Source organism: Pseudophryne corroboree, chromosome 2 (genome assembly GCF_028390025.1).
Source record: "Pseudophryne corroboree isolate aPseCor3 chromosome 2, aPseCor3.hap2, whole genome shotgun sequence".
Lineage (NCBI taxonomy): Eukaryota > Metazoa > Chordata > Amphibia > Anura > Myobatrachidae > Pseudophryne > Pseudophryne corroboree.
In genome coordinates this window covers 436,568,381-436,588,184 of record NC_086445.1, presented here as the reverse complement: position 1 = coordinate 436,588,184, position 19,804 = coordinate 436,568,381, and the positions used below count along the sequence as shown (strand labels likewise).

The following is a 19,804-nucleotide window of genomic DNA, read 5'->3' as shown; positions in this document are numbered from 1 at the left end:
CGTGGACAGAGAGATCCCTCTTTGTTTGATACGAAGGGTCAGACAAGGGTTATACAGTGGTGTTTAGTATCCATCGGAAGAGTATTTAATTAGCAATATTCCGGTGTTGGTTTGAAGCGGATTAATCGCTCGTGCGAATAGTTATGGACATAAGAAGTTTATGGACATTTACTATTATTTGCACTTTATTATCCATGCGGCGGGAAACCTAGTTTCCCACCCACCTGAGCAGTTGGAAATAGTCACAGCCCACCTGTATGAATCAACCTATGACCTTTTGTTATAATGCGAAGACGAGTTCCTGTGTCCAATGAACAATAAGAATATAGGGACCATTGTACTGTATTATGTGTAGGGTATAAAAGGACAAGCCGATCTGGGCCAGCTCTCTATTCTCTTCAACGGTTCTCATTGCTGATAATCGGGAGCTGGATATCCAGAGGCGCATGCGATTGTTTCCCTTGAGCGTAAGTTTTCTCCGCAATCATATTGTCTTTCTTGTTATTGTGAGCCATATATCTCTCTCTCTCTCTCTCTCTCTTCTCTTTCACTCTCGTTTCTCTTATATTGTTATTGTACTGCTATTGTATTTTATGTGTAGTTACTTGGTTAGATATTCAATGTTATTTTGGTAGTGTATGACTTGTATTGTATTATTCTTTTGAACGTTCATTCATTTCCTTAAAAGGCGTTAGACCCTTAGACCGGTATTGTGTGTTCATTATATTGCAGTGGGTAATAGGAGCGTCTCTATCGCTCAAACAGCTTTAGTGTAAACAAGGTTAAGCAGCGTTATATCGCTACAGCGTTTCAGTACAAGGTTTACAGTATAAGAATATCCTTTCTGTGTGTTCCATTCAAGGTCTACTGATTGTTATCTTGTAAGCGTCTGCGCCGCTCGTGATCTCCTCGTGGTCTTGAGCGTCCGCTACGCTGATAGCGTAGCATTACGGTAGTCGCTCACCTATAGTGTGCCCGATACCAACAGCGTATTCTCGCGAGCGTTTGTGTCGCTCGAGCGGCTCGCTCCCGATACTGCGTCCGCTACGCTAAGAGCGTACCCTTACGGTACCTCGTGCGCCAATTGCGTACTGTGTTTCTTAACCTCTTTATAGTGTGTTATATAAGATAAATATTTGGCTTTATCAGGCTTCCCTCAAGGAACCTGCTGATCGCAGGCAGGAAATTACCTTAAAGCACATTTACAATCATTCCGGTACTATTGCTCGACCGGCTATGGCGTCGGCCTGGGTTTATAGTGCGGTTGTGGCATGGGCAGATTCCTTATCTACGGAAATTGACACCTTAGATAGGGATGCCATTCATATGACCATAGAGCATATAAGAGATGCTGCCTTGTATATGAGGGATGCTCAGAGAGACATTTGTTTATTAAGCTTCAGAATAAATGCTATGTCTATTTCTGCTAGGCGGCTCTTGTGGACCCGACAGTGGATGGGAGATGCCGAATCAAAGCGGCATATGGAGTCCTTGCCTTACAAAGGGGTGGAGTTGTTTGGAGACGGCCTCTCGGATTTTGTCGCTACGGCTGGTAAGTCAAATTTTTTGCCTTATGTCCCCCCGCAGCATACAAAAAAGGCACCTCATTATCAAATGCAGTCCTTTCGTTCCAATAAAAACAAGAAGGTACGGGGATCATCCTTTGTTGCCAGAGGGAAAGGCAGGGGAAAAAAGCTGCACACAGCTAGTTCCCAAGAGCAGAAGCCCTCCCCTGCGTCTGCAAAGTCCACCGCATGACGCTGGGGCTTCCCGAGGGGAGGCAGATCTGGTGGGGGCTCGTCTTCGGTTTTTCAGCCATGTCTGGGTACACTCGCAGGTGGATCCCTGGGCGTTAGAGATTGTTTCTCAGGGATACAGGCTGGAATTCGAAGACTAGCCTCCTCGTCGATTTTTCAAATCGGCTCTGCCGGCTTCCCCGTCAGAGAGGGAGCTAGTGTTGACAGCAATCCAAAAATTGTGTATTCAACAGGTGATTGTCACAGTTCCTCATCTCCAGCAAGGAGAGGGATATTACTCAACCCTGTTTGTGGTCCCGAAACCGGACGGTTCGGTCAGACCCATTTTAAACCTGAAATCTCTGAACCTGTACTTGAAGAGGTTCAAGTTCAAAATGGAAACACTCAGGGCGGTCATCGCCAGCCTGGAGGGGGGGGATTGGATGGTGTCCCTGGACATAAAGGATGCTTACCTTCATGTTCCGATATTCCCCCCGCATCAGGCGTTCCTGAGATTTGCAGTGCAGGACTGTCACTACCAATTTCAGACGTTGCCGTTTGGGCTTTCCACGGCCCCGAGAATTTACACCAAGGTAATGGCGGAAATGATGGTGCTCCTACGCAGGCAGGGGGTCACAATTATCCCATACTTGGACGATCTCCTCATAAAGGCGAGATCTCGGGAGAGGTTGCTGGACAGCGTGTCTCTGTCCATGAAGACGTTGCAGATACACGGCTGGATTCTCAATATACCGAAGTCCCAGCTAGTCCCTACAACGCGTCTGACCTTTTTGGGGCTGATTCTAGACACAGACCAGAAAAAGGTTTTTCTTCCGATCAAAAAGGTTCAGGAACTCATAGCCATGGTCAGGAACCTATTAAAACCAAAAAAGGTTTCAGTGCATCAGTGCACGCGGGTCCTGGGGAAGATGGTGCCTTCCTACGAGGCCATCCCTATCGGCAGGTTCCATGCGAGGACTTTTCAATGGGACCTCTTGGACAAGTGGTCCGGGTCCCATTTACAAATGCATCAAAGGATCACCCTGTCTCCCAGGACCAGGGTATCTCTCCTGTGGTGGCTGAACAGTGCTCACCTACTAGAAGGTCGCAGATTCGGCATTCAGGACTGGGTCCTGGTGACCACGGACGCAAGCCTCCGAGGCTGGGGAGCAGTGACACTTGGAAGAAATTTCCAAGGTCTCTGGTCAAGCCTAGAGTCTTGTCTCTACATCAACGTCCTGGAGTTGCTTCGGAGAAAACCGGTTCTGATTCAGTCAGACAATGTCACGGCAGTGGCTCATATAAACCGCCAAGGCGGAACAAGGCGCAGAATGGCCATGGCAGAAGCGACCAGGATTCTACGCTGGGCGGAAGGCCATGTAAGCGCGATATCAGCGGTGTTCATCCCGGGGGTGGACAACTGGGAGGCGGGCTTCCTCAGCAGGCATGACCTGCATCCGGGAGAGTGGGGACTTCATCAAGAAGTCTTCGCACAGATCACGGATCGTTGGGGACTGCCTCAAATCGACATTATGGCATCCCGTCTCAACAAAAAGCTAAAGCGGTATTGCGCCAGGTCAAGGGACCCTCAGGCGGTAGCGGTAGACGCTCTGGTGACACCTTGGGTGTTCAGATCAGTCTATGTGTTTCCTCCTCTTCCTCTCATACCCAAGGTGTTGAGAATAATACGAAGAAGCAGGGTCAGAACAATACTCATTGTTCCGGATTGGCCACGGAGGACTTGGTATCCGGAGCTGCAAGAGTTGCTCGCAGGGGATCCGTGGCCTCTTCCTCTAAGGCAGGACCTGCTGTGGCAGGGGCCCTGTCTGTTCCAAGACTTACCGTGGCTGCGTTTGACGGCATGGCGGTTGAACGCCGGATCCTAGCGGAAAAAGGGATTCCGGAGGAAGTCATTCCTACCCTGATCAAGGCTAGGAAAGACGTGACGTTAAAACATTATCACCGTATATGGCGGAAATATGTTTCTTGGCGTGAGGCCAGAGCTGCTCCTACGGAGGAGTTCCATTTGGGCCGTCTACTTCACTTCCTTCAAACAGGAGTGACTTTGGGCCTAAAATTAGGGTCCATAAAGGTTCAGATTTCGGCCTTATCCATTTTCTTTCAAAGAGAATTGGCCTCTATTCCTGAAGTACAGACCTTTGTGAAGGGGGTGCTGCATATTCAGCATCCCTTTGTGCCTCCGGTGGCGCCTTGGGATCTTAACGTGGTGTTGCGTTTCCTCAACCAAGGTGGTTTGAACCACTCAAAACTGTGGAGTTGAAATACCTCACGTGGAAGGTGGTCATGTTGTTGGCGTTAGCTTCGGCAAGACGTGTTTCCCAAATGGCGGCTTTATCACATAAAAGCCCATACTTGGTTTTTCACGTGGATAGGGCAGAGTTGAGGACTCGCCCTCACTTTCTGCCAAAAGTGGTCTCATCTTTTCATGTGAACCAACCTATTGTCGTGCCTGTGGCTACACGGGACTTGGAGGATTCCGAGTCCTTGGATGTAGTCAGGGCTTTGAAGATTTATGTGACCAGAACGGCTAGAATCAGGAAGACTGAAGCTTTGTTGGTTCTGTATGCGGCCAACAAGGTTCGCGCTCCTGCTTCAAAGCAGACTATTGCTCGCTGGATCTGTAACACGATTCAGCAGGCGCATTCTACGTCAGGATTGCCGTTACCGAAATCGGTTAAGGCCCACTCCACTAGGAAAGTGGGCTCTTCTTGGGCGGCTGCCCGAGGGGTCTCGGCATTACAGTTGTGTCGAGCAGCTACTTGGTCGGGGACAAACACCTTTGCAAAGTTCTATAAGTTTGATACCCTGGCTGAGGAGGACCTCCTGTTTGCTCAATCGGTGCTGCAGAGTCATCCGCACTCTCCCGCCCGTTTGGGAGCTTTGGTATAATCCCCATGGTCCTTACGGAGTCCCAGCATCCTCAAGGGCGTTAGAGAAAATAAGATTTTACTTACCGGTAAATCTATTTCTCGTAGTCCGTAGAGGATGCTGGGCGCCTGTCCCAAGTGCGGACTTTTTCTGCAAGACTTGTATATAGTTATTGCTTACATAAGGGTTATGTTATAGTTTTTCGGTTGAACTGTGGCTATGTTGTTGTTCATACTGTTAACTGGGTAAGTTTATCACAAGTTATATGGTGTGATTGGTGTGGCTGGTATGGATCTCGCCCTTAGATTTACAAAAATCCTTCCTCGTACTGTCCATTTCCTCTGGGCACAGTTTCCCTAACTGAGGTCTGGAGGAGGGGCATAGAGGGAGGAGCCAGTGCACACCCAGAGTCCAAAGCTTTCTTAAAGTGCCTTATCTCCTGCGGAGCCCGTCTATTCCCCATGGTCCTTACGGAGTCCCAGCATCCTCTACGGACTACGAGAAATAGATTTACCGGTAAGTAAAATCTTATTTTTTTGCATGCAGGATAAATACTGGCTGATTTTGCATGTACTGTACCCCACAAATGCTGGACAGCTTCATTTTTACACTACAATGTAAATCTCTGTTTGGACTCACCCCACACTAAGGGGTATATTCAATTGAAGTCGGATCCATTCCGACATTCATTTGTCGGAATGGATCCGACATGGGCTATTCAATGCTATCTCAATTCGACTTTTAAAAAAGTCGAATTGAGATGCGAGAGGGCAGAGGGGGGAGAGCAGCGCTACAGCAGCTGTAGCGCTGTTCTCGTCTGTCTGCCCGCGGCTCTCCCCCGTCTCTACCCCCCCTCCCCATCCGTCTCTGCCTCTCCCCGTCCCCGCATCACAGCCGCCGCTCACGGCAGCGTCCACCCGGCTCCAGCAAGCGAGGTCTCGCCCTCGCTTGCTGGAGCTGGGTGGACGCTGCTGTAAGCGGCGGCTGTGACACATCCTCCGGTGCTGCTCTCCCCGTCTCACTTTGACTTTTTTTAAAGTCTAGTTGAGGTGGTCGAATTTTCGACACAAGCACGCTGATCGGCAGCTATTCCACCGATCCACGTGCTTTTCGACAAGTCGAATTCCTCGACTTGTCGAAAAATTTGTGGTTAGATTGAATAGGTCAGAACCCCTTCCGACCTAAAAAAAAGTCAAAAACTGACGTCTTTTCGACAGACGGCAGCTTTCGACTTCAATTGAATATACCCCTAGATCTCTCTGCACATTTTAAATCTGCCTCACCTGCAGTGCAGTTTGGTTTTACCAAGGTGCTCAGTTATTTACGCTTTCTTACTTTGTTCCCAACTCAGAATCAGGACCGTAGAACGCAATGGGCTGATTCAATTCTTAGCAATGTGCACAAAAGCATACATTGTCAAGAATTAATACAGTAACATTACAGATTACTTGGCTCCCTTCTATGCACTACAAAGTGAAATCTGCAATGCTGACAGCTTTGAGTTGTTGGAGTAAGGTCTGAACACCGGCAATTTGCGACCATCGCTGAGAATTGAATCACCCTCAATGTGTGTTGCTAAAGTTGCCTAAAATATTTAAACAGTGTTCACTGAAATGCATGTACTCGGTACAGTATATTAAACATCACAATGTCATTTATTGTACAGCTTAAGCACAAGTCAGCAGGAGGAATAAAACATTTTCTTGGAATAATTGAAGTAGAAGAATTTTGACTGATAATGGCAGAAGACAGTAGAAGAATGGAAGAAGATGATCAAGGCCCTGGAGCTGCTTTCAAGGTGTTTATCCTCATGGAGGACTTAATTGAGAAATTGAAATTACTTGACTATGAAGAGGAAGTACTAAGAAAACACAACATGAGGCCTGTGTCAAGGTATGGTCTATGTATAAATGCTCTTCAAGGTCTTTTTCTCATGAGTGAGGACATAGCTTTGTACATTGTATATTTTACTACATGGGAGCGATTCAATTATTTTCCCCCGTGGCTGCCACTAGTGGGTGTTCCACCAAGCAACTCAGTTGTTGTTCTGTTCGGGTGCCAGTGACATGGGACGGGCACAAGGACACATTTCTTCTCGCAGTCACCAGAGACAAGGTATGTGTGAAAAGTCTATGGTTTGGGGAGCCCTAACCAGGACTTTAGACAGATTTACCCGCTATACGCGGCTAAACCCCGTCTATTAGAGTGCCACATGTGGACACGTGATAATTAATGGGAACCAGGAACAATTGAATTGCTCCATCAGTCATCCATTAATTAGCGCCACCCACAGAACATTTGAAATCCCCTTCATTTGTCTATACCCCACAGATGCTAGTTTGCAAATGTGAGCTCGCATCAGAAAACTCATACATCACAGCAATGCGCATACCTGACAAATGTGAGCGTCAATTAGAAATTACGATTTGCAGAACTCACTGCAATGTTGCACATTTTCTGCTAAAGGCCAGGTGGGAGAAGTGCCCAAAAATTCTGATAAAGGTCAAATGTCTGTAATGTGTATTTAATTATTTTACCAACAGGCTGTATTTTGCGTTAGCAACCAATCCCGGTGAGCAGCTTTACATGTTTTGGACACTTGCTGCTTGGCTCATAAATAAAGCGGGACACTATTTTGAACAGCCCCAAGAATACGATGATCCAAATGCAATTATTTCCAAAATTCTTACAGAGTTGCGTTCATTGGTAAGTTCCCTGCTCCCTCTACTGATGAAACCATAAAACTTTGGGGGGGGGGGGGAGGAATTCAATTGTTATTTGAGCTGGCAGCAAGCAGATGGCTATTCAGTTGTAGCTCCATTTGGGCGCGAGCAGCTGCTGGGAATGGCATTTCAGCTTGCACCCCCCTTTCCCCCCACCCGGGGGATGCGCACTGAAATGCGTGCAAAATTGACCTGTTTGAGCGCTCAAACAGAACTTTTTGCATTGCGCCCCGTTTAGCCGCTTTCCATGGCTAAACCTGACACTAACGGGAGCGATAAACTGCATTAATTGAATATCGCCCCTGCGATCTCCTGTCACTTTAGACGGGAGATCCTGGGGTTAGGTTAATAAAATTTTCACCTTGTAAGGTGCATTATATATTCATTACTCTTTGTGTTGCTCAGGGTGGTACAGCAGATTTTCCTCCTTCCAAACTGAAGGCAGGCCACGGAGAACAAGTGTGCTATGTACTTGATTTTTTAGCTGAGGAAGCCTTAAAACATATAGGATTTACCTGGAAGAGGTAAGGTATTATCTATTTTTTTAATACAACATTTACTTTGTCAGAGATGTCTTGGAAAAGTGATGGGCATTCTTGGGTGGTGGCTTAGCACAACATGGAGATGGTCCATTTTATGGGAGTGTAGCAGGTGTGTCGGTGAAAGTGTTTGCTAACACAGAGGCTCAACCACTTACATAGGAGGACATAATCTGCACCTGACATAGGGTAGGTGCAAGTTTTAATGTTGTGTCTAAACACGCACCAATCAGTATTTTAGTCTGTATGGACGCTGACTGTGGGTGTGTCAGTTCTTACACTATAGGCGCATGGATGTACACAACGGAAGGACTTTGTAGCAGCATTTGCATAAAGTTGCAAACAGGCAACCGGCAATAGTTGCATCCGCATCCACCTCTGAATCAGACTATTGTATGCCAATAGTGTTCACATTTTTGCTATGTATAATGGTATAATATGAGTGGTTTATTCTTTTGTTTTCTTAACTGTAATATTGTGTTGCATTTCTGAATTTTTTATTTTTTGACACACCTTCCATGTCATGATTTTGTCTACTGCCAAGGATAAAACAAAACCATAACTTTGGGCAAGTATTCTGACATGTAATATAGCAGGGCAAGTGCCACTTCCTATCGCCTATATAGTATTATAAAGTCAAAATGTCAATTATCCAGTGTATACGCAGCCAGAGAAAAGGTAAGGATTCCCTGGATCTTTTTCTGAAAATTTGTGGATTGTTACAAACTTTCTTTTCACATTTAAAATACCAAGGCAATTGACTATACACCTATCAGCCATAACATTAAAACCACCAACAGGTGAAGTGAATAACCCTGATTATCTCATTACATTGGCACCTTTAAAGGGGTGGGATATATTAGGCAGCAAATGAACACTGTTCTTGCAGTTGATGTGTTGAAAGCAGGAAGAGGGCCAAATTGTGATGGCTAGACGACTGGGTCAGAGCATCTCCAAAACCTCAGTTTTCGTGGATCTTTCTCAGTATGCAGTAGTTAGTACCGAACAAAGTGGACATCTGTTAAACTGGCTATAGGTTCATGTGGTCCTATCCCATATAAGAGCCACTATAACACAAATTTCTGAAAAAGTTAACGTTGGCTAATATAAAAAGGTGTCAACACAGTGCATCATAGCTTGCCGCGTATGGGGCTACATAGCTGCAGACCAGTCAGTGCTCATGCTGACCCCTGTCCCCCGCTGAAACAGCCTACAATGGGCACCTGAGCATCAGGACTGAACCATGGAGCAATGGAAGAAGGTGGCCTGGTCTGATGACTCACGTTTTCTGTTACATCATGTGGGCAACCAGGTGCGTGTGTGTTGTTTACCTGGGGAAGAGATGACAACAGGATGTATTGTGGGGGAAAAGGCAAGCCGGTGGAGGCAGTATAATGCTCTGGGCAATGTTCTGCTGGGAAACCTTGGGTCCTGCCATTCATGTGGATGTTACTTTGGCACGTACCACCTATTGTACGTAAACATTGTTGCAGACCAAGTACACCTCTTCATTGCAGTGGTATTCCCTGATGGCAGTGGCCTCTTTTAGCAAGATAATGCGCCCTGCCGTGCTGCAACAATTGTTCAGGAATGGATTGAGGAGCATGACAAGTTTAGGGTGTTGACTTGTCCTTCAAATTTCCCAGATTGAGATCTGATGGAGCATCAGTGGAATGTGCTGTAAAAACAAGTCTGAGCCATGGAGGCCCCACTTTATAGCTTACAGGATTTAATAGATCTGCTAACATCTTGATGCCAGATACCACAGGACACCTTCAGAGGTCTTGTGGAGTCCATGCCTCTATGGGTCAGAGCTGTTTTTGCAACACATATTGGCAACAACCTACACAGTACTGGACAGGTGGTTTTAATGCTATGGCCAATGGGTGTATACAGTATCTCGATAAAATATAATTCATGTATCACACCCTTAAGACAAATGGCATTTAGGACATTTTTCCTGTAACACTTAATTTCATATAAAGAAAATACTGATACCCAATTAATATACCTGTTAATAAGGCTTTGATGCCATTTTACAGATTTGCTGCAATATCTAATCAAGTAATTCAAATAAAAGACTGTACAATCAGATTTCAATAAGGTGATTTATTTCTCCAAATGCACAGTCTGGTCATTCTATATTTGAGTTTAAGGTACAGTATGTACAGTATTATCTTAGTAATCACTAATGATTATTTCCTCAGGTTAATATTCTAGGCAAGCAGTTCCTTTACCCTCTGGGGATATGACATTTTCAAGGTGGAGGTTATGCTGCTTCATACACTGCTATTATTACTTGTATAGTGCATGTTCAGTATGTATCCATTGCAGCACTGGCAGTCAGTCTTCTGACTGTCAGGATCCCGTACCCAACCCCTGGCACCAGCTTTGTATGGACAGAGAGTGGGGGGGACCTGAACCTATCTGGTAATAGAAATTCAGAGAATTAGTTTACACGTGTTTAAGCTGCTGAGCCGCTTTCAAGGCTTCTCCGATGTCAGCAGTCCTAACACTACATGATAGCAGTGCCCACATAGGGCCATGTAATTTGTCACAGTAGTCCCCATGATAAAGTCTATTACTAAAACACATCCAGACAGAGAGCTTTGTATGCCTAGAACCTTTACTTAGTCACGTTTTGAATGCTGGTGAAACAAAATGTATTGTTGTGAAGGAATTTGTGTGAAATGAGGAATTGCATTGTGAAGATCTGGTGTTGTTATTGCTGATTTGAGTTACACTTACACCTAAAGTGAATTGTAGCGTTGCAGTGTATTGTTACGAAAGTAGTGGGTATAAGTGTTTTTGGTAAATTGCTCATTAAGGTTGGGATGGATGACTTTTCATTTTTCTGTCTATTAGATTTTAGGACAGTAGGTGTAACCTCCCAGGTGGCTTACGTCCAGTGAACCTATTATTTACTTTGTTTTCTACTACAGATTGATCATAAATAATAATAATAATAATTAATTTAAAAAAAAATTGACAAGGGGTAAAAGAAAAAATTGTGAAAACTGAATGGGGTACATTCATTTAAAAAGATTAAGGACCACTGTTCCAGGCAGTACAGTGCTGCATTCTGTGTTCCTATGTGAGGTTTTACATTTCAGGCCTGTCTACCCTTCAGAGGAGTTAGATGAAGAGGTTGTAGCCGAAGATGATGCTGAGCTAACATTAAATAAAATTGAAGATGAAATTGCTGTGAGTACTACCAGATAAATATATATGTAAATGTAATATTTTTTTCCACAACAACTTCTTTTATTGAAGCATGACATAGGGGGATATTCAATTACAGTCGGATCCTCTCTGACGGAGAGGGGATCCGACACTTCAGTATTCAATAGCAGGCCGTTTCCGCCTGTTTCCCCACCCATTCCGACCATTCATTTCCGCCCTCTCTTGCGGGGTCGAAAATACATGGATGAGCAGAGATTCCGCTCATCCATGAGTTTTTCGACTTGTCGGAATTTTCGACAGAGCGGAAAAACAGCACTTCAATTGAATATTGAAGTGTCGGACAGTGCCGTCTTTCCGCCCTGTCAGAACTTCCGACTGTAATTGAATATCCCCCTAAATCTTACATCAAATCTACATTTCCATGGGTATACGAGTCAACACACCTCATGAGCAATCATCTATTGTATAGTAAAAGTAATTTTAGTACTTTTGTGCACCTAAACCCAACTGTAATGGGTGAGATCTGCGCGATAACGGGGAGGTATTTGAATATTGCCTCTCTATCTCCCGTCACTTTAGACAGGAGCTCAGGGGTGCAATAAGATGTGAATTCCCCCCCATTGAATTCAGATCATGTGTATAAAGCTAAACCTTTTACTATGTTTTGCCAGGAAGAAGATTCAGATGATGAGGAACACCTCATAGATTTAAATGTTCTTAAGGCACAAACTAACAAATTGGTAAGTAAATATTATTTTTTGTATTAAGAATACTTTGTGTTTGTGCAATGTATCTTCACTTATTTTCTTAAATAAATGAATATATATATATATATATATATATATATATATATATATATATATATATATAAAACTGATATGTTTGTTGCAATCTCCTGGAGTGCTGTCTGTTCCTTGGATTAAAGTAACCTTTTATCTTGGCACCTGGAGTTGACATAGTTGTGAGTGTATGTGTGTGTATATGTGTATATATATATATATATATATATATATATATATATATATATATATATATATATATATATATATATATATATTATTTATTTCTCTTACGTCCTAGAGGATGCTGGGGACTTCGTAAGGACCATAGGGTATAGACGGGCTCCGCAGGAGACATGGGCACTCTAAAGACTTTAGATGGGTGTGCACTGGCTCCTCCCTCTATGCCCCTCCTCCAGACCTCCGTTAGATCCTGTACCCAGAGGAGACTGGATGCACTGCAGGGGAGCTCTACTGAGTTTCTCTGAAAAAGACTTTTGTTAGGTTTTTTATTTTCAAGGAGCACTGCTGGCAACAGGCTCCCTGCATCGTGGGACTGAGGGGAGACAAGCAGACCTACTTAAATGATAGGCACTGCTTCTTAGGCTACTGGACACCATTAGCTCCAGAGGGTCGGAACGCAGGTCTCACCCTCGCCGTTCGTCCCGGAGCGGCGCCGCCGTCCTCCTCACAGAGCCGGAAGATAGAAGCCGGGTGAGTATGAGAAGAAAGAAGACTTCAAAGGCGGCAGAAGACTTCAGATCTTCAATGAGGTACCGTGCAGCGGTAACGCTGCGCGCCATTGCTCCCTCATTCACACACGCTGGCGGCACTGTATGGGTGCAGGGCGCAGGGGGGGGCGCCCTGGGTAGCAATTATAAACCTCTAGGGACACTGGCATATATATATATATATATATAATATATATATACTGCGGAGGCAGTATATTACAGAATCCCCCGCCAGTATAAAAATTTGAGCGGGACCGAAGCCCGCCGTTGAGGGGGCGGAGCTTGATCCTACAGCACTAACCAGCGCCATTTTCTCCACAGCACGCTGCAGAGAAGCTGGCTCCCCGCACTCTCCCCTGCTGAACACAAGTACAGAGGGCAAAAAAAAAGGGGGGGGGGGGGGGGCACATTTATTTGGCGCAGTGAGTATATATATATGTAAAAGCGCTGTACTGACTGGTATTTTATTCCAGTGTCCGGTGGCGCTGGGTGTGTGCTGGCATTCTCTCTCTCTCTCTGTCTCTCCAAAGGGCCTTATTGGGGGACTGTCTCCATATAGATATATATCCCTGAGTATGTGGGGGTGTCGGTACGTGTGTGTCGGCATGTCTGAAGCGGAAGGCTCATCTAAGGAGGAGGTAGAGCAGATGATTGTGGTGTCTCCGTCGGCGACGCCGACACCTGATTGGTTGGACATGTGGAATGTTTTAAATGCAAATGTGTCTTTATTACAGAAGAGATTGGACAAAGCAGAGTCCAGGTAAAATAAAGGGAGTCAATCCATGGCTTTGGCTGTATCACAGGGCCCTTCAGGGTCTCAGAAACGTCCCCTGTCCCAAGTAGCAGACACTGATACCGACACGGATTCTGACTCCAGTGTCGACTACGATGATGCGAGGTTACACCCAAGGGTGGCCAAAAGTATTCATTATATGATTATTGCAATAAAAGATGATTTGCATATCACAGATGACCCCTCTGTCCCTGACACGAGGGTATGCATGTTTAAGGAATAGAAACCTGAGGTAACCTTTCCCCCATCTCATGAGCTGAACGCGTTATTTGAAAAGGCTTGGGAAACTCCAGACAAGAAACTGCAGATTCCCAAGAGAATTCTTATGGCGTATCCTTTCCCCGCACAGGACAGGTTACGGTGGGAATCCTCGCCCAGGGTGGACAAGGCTTTGATGCGCTTGTCCAAAAAGGGGGCGCTACCGTCTCCAGACACGGCAGCCCTCAAGAATCCTGCTGATCGCAGACAGGAAACTACCTTAAAAACAATTTATGCACATACGGGTGCCTTGCTCAGACCGGCAGTAGCGTCGGCTTGGGTATGTAGCGCAGGAGCAGCATGGGCAGATAACTTGTCCTCTGACATTGATACCCTAGATAGGGATAGCATTTTATTGACCTTGGGTCATATTAAAGACGCAGCCTTATATATGAGAGACGCTGCGAGAGACGTGGGGCTGTTAGGTTCAAGAGCCAACGCCATTTCAATTTCTGCTAGGCGAGCCCTGTGGACCCGCCAATGGACGGGTGATGCCGACTCAAAGAGACATATGGAAGTTTTGCCTTACAAGGGTGAGGTTTTATTTGGAGAGGGTCTCGCGGACCTGGTTTCCACAGCTACCGCGGGTAAATCTTCTTTTTTACCTTATGTTCCCCCACAGCAAAAGAAAACACCACAATATCAGATGCAGTCCTTTCGGTCGCATAAGTCCAGAAGAGGTCGGGGCTCGCCAGAGGTAAGGGTAGAGGGAAAAGAATGCCTGCTAAGGCTAGTTCCCAGGAGCAGAAGTCCTCCCCGGCTTCTACTAAGTCCACCGCATGACGCTGGGGCTCCACTGAGGGAGTCTGCGCCGGTGGGGGCACGTCTTCGACTCTTCAGCAAGGTCTGGGTTCAGTCAGACGTGGATCCTTGGGCGATGGAAATTGTATCCCAAGAATACAAACTGGAATTCGAAGAGGTGCCTCCTCGCCGTTTTTTCAAATCGGCTTTACCAGCTTCTCCCCCAGAGAGGGAAATAGTTTTAGCTGCAATTCAAAAACTGTGTCAACAGCAAGTGATTATCAAGGTTCCCCTAGTCCAACAGGGGAAGGGGTACTATTCAACCCTGTTTGTGGTCCCGAAACCGGATGGCTTGGTCAGACCCATTCTGAATCTAAAATCCCTAAACCTGTACTTGAAAAAGTTCAAATTCAACATGGAATCGCTCCGGGCAGTTATCTCCAGCCTGGAAGGGGGGGATTTCATGGTGTCACTAGACATAAAGGATGCATACCTTCATGTCCCCATATATCCCCCTCATCAGGCGTACCTGAGATTCGCTGTAGAAGACTGTCATTACCAGTTTCAGACGTTGCCGTTTGGGCTTTCCACGTCCCCGAGGATTTTCACCAAGGTAATGGCGGAAATGATGGTGCTCCTGCGCAGGCAGGGAGTCACAATTATCCCGTACTTGGACGATCTCCTGATAAAAGCGAGATCAAAAGATCAATTTCTGAAAAGCGTGTCGCTCTCCCTGAGAGTGCTGCAGCAGCATGGCTGGATTCTAAATCTACCAAAGTCACAGTTGATTCCAACGACTCGGCTATCTTTCTTAGGCATGATTCTGGACACGGAACAGAAGAGGGTTTTTCTCCCGATGGAAAAAGCCCTGGAACTCCAGAACATGGTCCGAGACCTGCTAAAACCAAAAAGAGTGTCAGTCCATCAATGCACTCGAGTACTGGGAAAAATGGTGGCGACCTACGATGCCATCCCCTTCGGCAGGTTCCATGCGAGGACGTTTCAGAAAATAAGCCTGTCCCCCAGGGCCAGGGTGTCTCTCCTGTGGTGGCTGCAGAGTGCTCACCTTCTCGTGGGTCGCAGGTTCGGCATTCAAGACTGGGTTCTGGTGACCACGGACGCGAGCCTCCGAGGATGGGGAGCAGTCACACAAGGAAGAAATTTTCAGGGACTATGGTCAAGCCAGGAGGCTTGTCTACACATCAACGTACTGGAATTGAGGGCCATATACAACGGCCTACGAGAAGCGGAGAATCTTCTTCGCGACCTACTGGTTCTGATTCAATCAGACAACGTCACAGCCGTGGCTCATGCAAACCGCCAAGGCGGGACAAGGAGCAGAGTGGCAATGGCGGAAGCCACCAGGATTCTTCGCTGGGCGGAAAATCACGTAAGCGCTCTGTCAGCAGTCTTCATTCTGGGAGTGGACAACTGGGAAGCAGACTTCCTCAGCAGACACGATCTCCATCCAGGAGAGTGGGGACTTCATCGGGAAGTTTTTGCAGAGATAAAAAGTCATTGGGGACTTCCGCAAATAGACATGATGGCGTCACGCCTCAACAAAAAGCTTCGGAGGTATTGTGCCAGGTCAAGGGACCCTCAGGCAGTAGCGGTGAACGCTCTGGTGACACCATGGGTGTTTCAGTCGGTCTATGTGTTCCCTCCTCTTCCGCTCATCTCAAAAATACTGAGAATCATAAGACAAAAAAGAGTGCAGGCAATACTCATTGTTCCAGATTGGCCTCGAAGGGCCTGGTATTCAGATCTTCAGGAAATGCTCACAGAAGATCCGTGGTCTCTTCCTCTCAGGGAAGACCTGTTGCAGCAGGGGCCCTGCGTGTTCCAAGACTTACCGCGGTTACGTTTGACGGCATGGCAGTTGAACACCAAATCCTAGCGGGGAAAGGTCATCCCTACTCTGATTAATGCTAGGAAGGAGGTGACGGCGAAACATTATCACCGCATCTGGAGGAAGTATGTATCTTGGTGTGAAGCCAAAAAAATGCTCCTATGGAAGATTTCCATCTGGGCCGTTTTCTCCACTTTCTACAGACAGGAGTGGATATGGGCCTAAAGTTAGGGCCGAAATCTGTACCTTAATGGAGCCTATCAATTTTCTTTCAGAAGGAATTGGCTTCTCTCCCAGAAGTCCAGACTTTTGTAAAGGGAGTGCTGCATATCCAGCCTCCCTTTCTGCCCCCAGTGGCACCATGGGACCTTAACGTGGTGTTACAGTTCCTGAAATCTCACTGGTTTGAGCCTCTTCAAACAGTTGAATTAAAATTTCTCACTTGGAAGGTGGTCATGTTGTTGGCCTTGGTATCTGCAAGGCGGGTGTCCGAATTGGCGGCTTTGTCTCACAAGAGGCTCTATCTGATTTTCCATGTGGATAGAGCAGAATTGAGGACTCGTCCTCAATTTTTGCCTAAGGTGGTTTCATCTTTTCATATGAACCAACCTATTGTGGTGCCTGTGGCTACGGGTGACTTGGAGGATTCCATGTCCCTTGATGTAGTCAGGGCCTTCAAAATTTATGTAGCCAGGACGGCTCGGGTTAGGAAAACAGAGGCACTGTTTGTCCTGTATGCAGCCAACAAGGTTGGCGCTCCTGCTTCTAAACAGACTATTGCTCGCTGGATATGTAACACGATTCAGCAGGCTCATTCTACGGCTGGATTGCCGTTACCAAATTCGGTAAAGGCCCATTCCACTAGGAAGGTGGGCTCTTCTTGGGCGGCTGCCCGAGGCGTCTCGGCATTACAGCTTTGCCGAGCGGCGACTTGGTCGGGTTCAAACACTTTTGCTAAATTCTACAAGTTTGATACCCTGGCTAAGGAGGACCTCATGTTTGCTCAATCGGTGCTGCAGAGTAATCCGCACTCTCCCGCCCGGTCTGGAGCTTTGGTATAATCCCCATGGTCCTTACGGAGTCCCCAGCATCCTCTAGGACGTAAGAGAAAATAAGATTTTAAACCTACCGGTAAATCTTTTTCTCCTAGTCCGTAGAGGATGCTGGGCGCCCGTCCCAGTGCGGACTAAATTCTGCAAGACTTGTATATAGTTATTGCTTACAAAAGGGTTATGTTACAGTTTTGATCAGTCTCGGGCTGATGCTGTTTTGTTTCATACTGTTAACTGGTTTGTATGTTCCCAGTTATACGGTGTGAATGGTGTGGGCTGGTATGTATCTTGCCCTTAGATTAACAAAAATCCTTTCCTCGTACTGTCCGTCTCCTCTGGGCACAGTTCTCTAACTGAGGTCAGGAGGAGGGGCATAGAGGGAGGAGCCAGTGCACACCTATCTAAAGTCTAATGCATAAAATTATTAAATTATGTATGGGTCACTCTTCATTTAATATATGGGCGGCTGCTTACAAGTGAACAAATGTGTGTTTATGATCAATACATTGGTAAACAACATACAGAAAATAGAATGTTGGAATCGCCTAATAGTGTAATTTAAATGGGTAACTTAGGGTGTGTACACACGGTGAGATATTTTCTTTCGATTTTGAGTCAAAATCGCAAGAAAAGTTAGTGCAGATCGCAAGGTGAAAGTCACCTTGCGATCCTGATGCGCACTCCCGCCAGGTCGGTATCGCAAGAAAAGAAAAGATAGACTGTGCAGGCAAGTCAATCCTTGCTAGATCGGTGTACTATCTAGTTCATCTCACATGTCAATGACATCTCACATAAGCCAAAATCTCACATAAGCCAAACTCGTAAGCACACATAGTCCATATCTCAAGAAAAGTTAGTCAAAATCGGTGGTGCTGGGCTCCGGGGAGTTCAGGGGAAATCGCAAGTGAAAATCGGGCATAGCAAGGATCTCACCGTGTGTACACATCCTTAGTCTTCTTATCTTCGGTCATATGACTACCGTAAGTCAAGGCACATAAAATAAGAAACGAGGGAGAACATTGTGTGTATTGTTTTTACACTGCTTATTTGTTTCAATATCACTGTGACTACATCAGGAACTGGAGAGAATAAACAAAATAAAATAAAATAAACAAGGGTTCTTCACCACAGATAATGTCAGGGTTAACAGTTTAATTCAACAAAAAACAAAGAGCAGGTAGCACATGTGCAAAGCGCTCCTTAATTGTTTGGTTATGCAAACCATTTTTCTCTGACGTCCTAGTGGATGCTGGGAACTCCGTAAGGACCATGGGGATAGCGGCTCCGCAGGAGACTGTGCACAAAAGTAAAAGCTTTAGGACTACCTGGTGTGCACTGGCTCCTCCCCCTATGACCCTCCTCCAAGCCTCAGTTAGATTTTTGTGCCCGGCCGAGAAGGGTGCACACTAGGGGCTCTCCTGAGCTTCTTAGTAAAAGTTTAGTTTTAGGTTTTTTATTTTCAGTGAGACCTGCTGGCAACAGGCTCACTGCATCGAGGGACTAAGGGGAGAAGAAGCGAACTCACCTGCGTGCAAAGTGGATTGGGCTTCTTAGGCTACTGGACACCATTAGCTCCAGAGGGACCGAACACAGGTCCAGCCTCGGAGCTCGGTCCCAGAGCCGCGCCGCCGGCCCCCTTACAGAGCCAGAAGCAAGAAAAGGTCCTGAAAAATCGGCGGCAGAAGACATCAGTCTTCAACAAGGTAGCGCACAGCACTGCAGCTGTGCGCCATTGTTACTCAGGCACACTTCACACTCCGGTCACTGAGGGTGCAGGGCGCTAGGGGGGGGCGCCCTGAGCAGCAATGTAAAACACCTTGGCTGGCATAAATACACCACATATAACCCCCAGGGCTATATGGATGTATTTTAACCCCTGCCAGAACTCACCAAAAAAGCGGGAGAAAAGGCCGCCGAGAAGGGGGCGGAGCCTATCTCCTCAGCACACGGGCGCCATTTTCCATCACAGCTCCGCTGGAAGGACGTCTCCCTGACTCTCCCCTGCAGTCCTGCACTACAGAAAAGGGTAAAAAAGAGAGGGGGGCACTAATTTGGCGCTGTAGTTATACTAACAGCAGCTATAAAGGGAAAAGCACATTTTATAGTGGTATTCCTGTATATATATATAGCGCTCTGGTGTGTGCTGGCATACTCTCCCTCTGTCTCCCCAAAGGGCTAGTGGGGTCCTGTCCTCTATCAGAGCATTCCCTGTGTGTGTGCGGTGTGTCGGTACGATTGTGTCGACATGTTTGAGGAGGAAAATGAGATGGAGGCGGAGCAATTGCCTATTATACAGTTGTCACCCCCTAGGGAGTCGACACCTGAGTGGATGAGCTTATGGAAGGAATTGCGTGACAGTGTCAGCTCTTTACAACAGACAGTTGACGACATGAGACAGCCGGCTACTCAGCTTGTGCCTGTCCAGGGGTCTCAAACGCCATCAGGGGCTTTAAAACGCCCGTTACCTCAAATGGCAGACACAGACACGGATACTGACTCCAGTGTCGATGATGAGGAGACAAACGTGACTT

General features: G+C 46.4%; 1 protein-coding gene across 7 annotated transcripts in view; it reads left to right on the top strand.

Moving 5' to 3' along the window:
* Positions 1–19,804, top strand: part of IFT57 (intraflagellar transport 57) — a 61,457-nt gene that overhangs the window by 23,629 nt on the left and 18,024 nt on the right. For 6 of the 7 annotated variants that reach the window (XM_063953628.1, XM_063953631.1, XM_063953633.1 and 3 more), the window contains 5 exons: positions 6,292–6,518; positions 7,169–7,331; positions 7,754–7,872; positions 11,001–11,091; positions 11,742–11,810. In XM_063953628.1, the coding sequence (XP_063809698.1) occupies positions 6,364–6,518; positions 7,169–7,331; positions 7,754–7,872; positions 11,001–11,091; positions 11,742–11,810 (597 nt within the window). In that variant the 5' untranslated portion in view covers positions 6,292–6,363. Of the gene's footprint in view, positions 1–1,430; positions 1,553–6,291; positions 6,519–7,168; positions 7,332–7,753; positions 7,873–11,000; positions 11,092–11,741; positions 11,811–19,804 lie in introns of those variants that run through there. The other variant, XM_063953632.1, reaches the window with a different exon arrangement.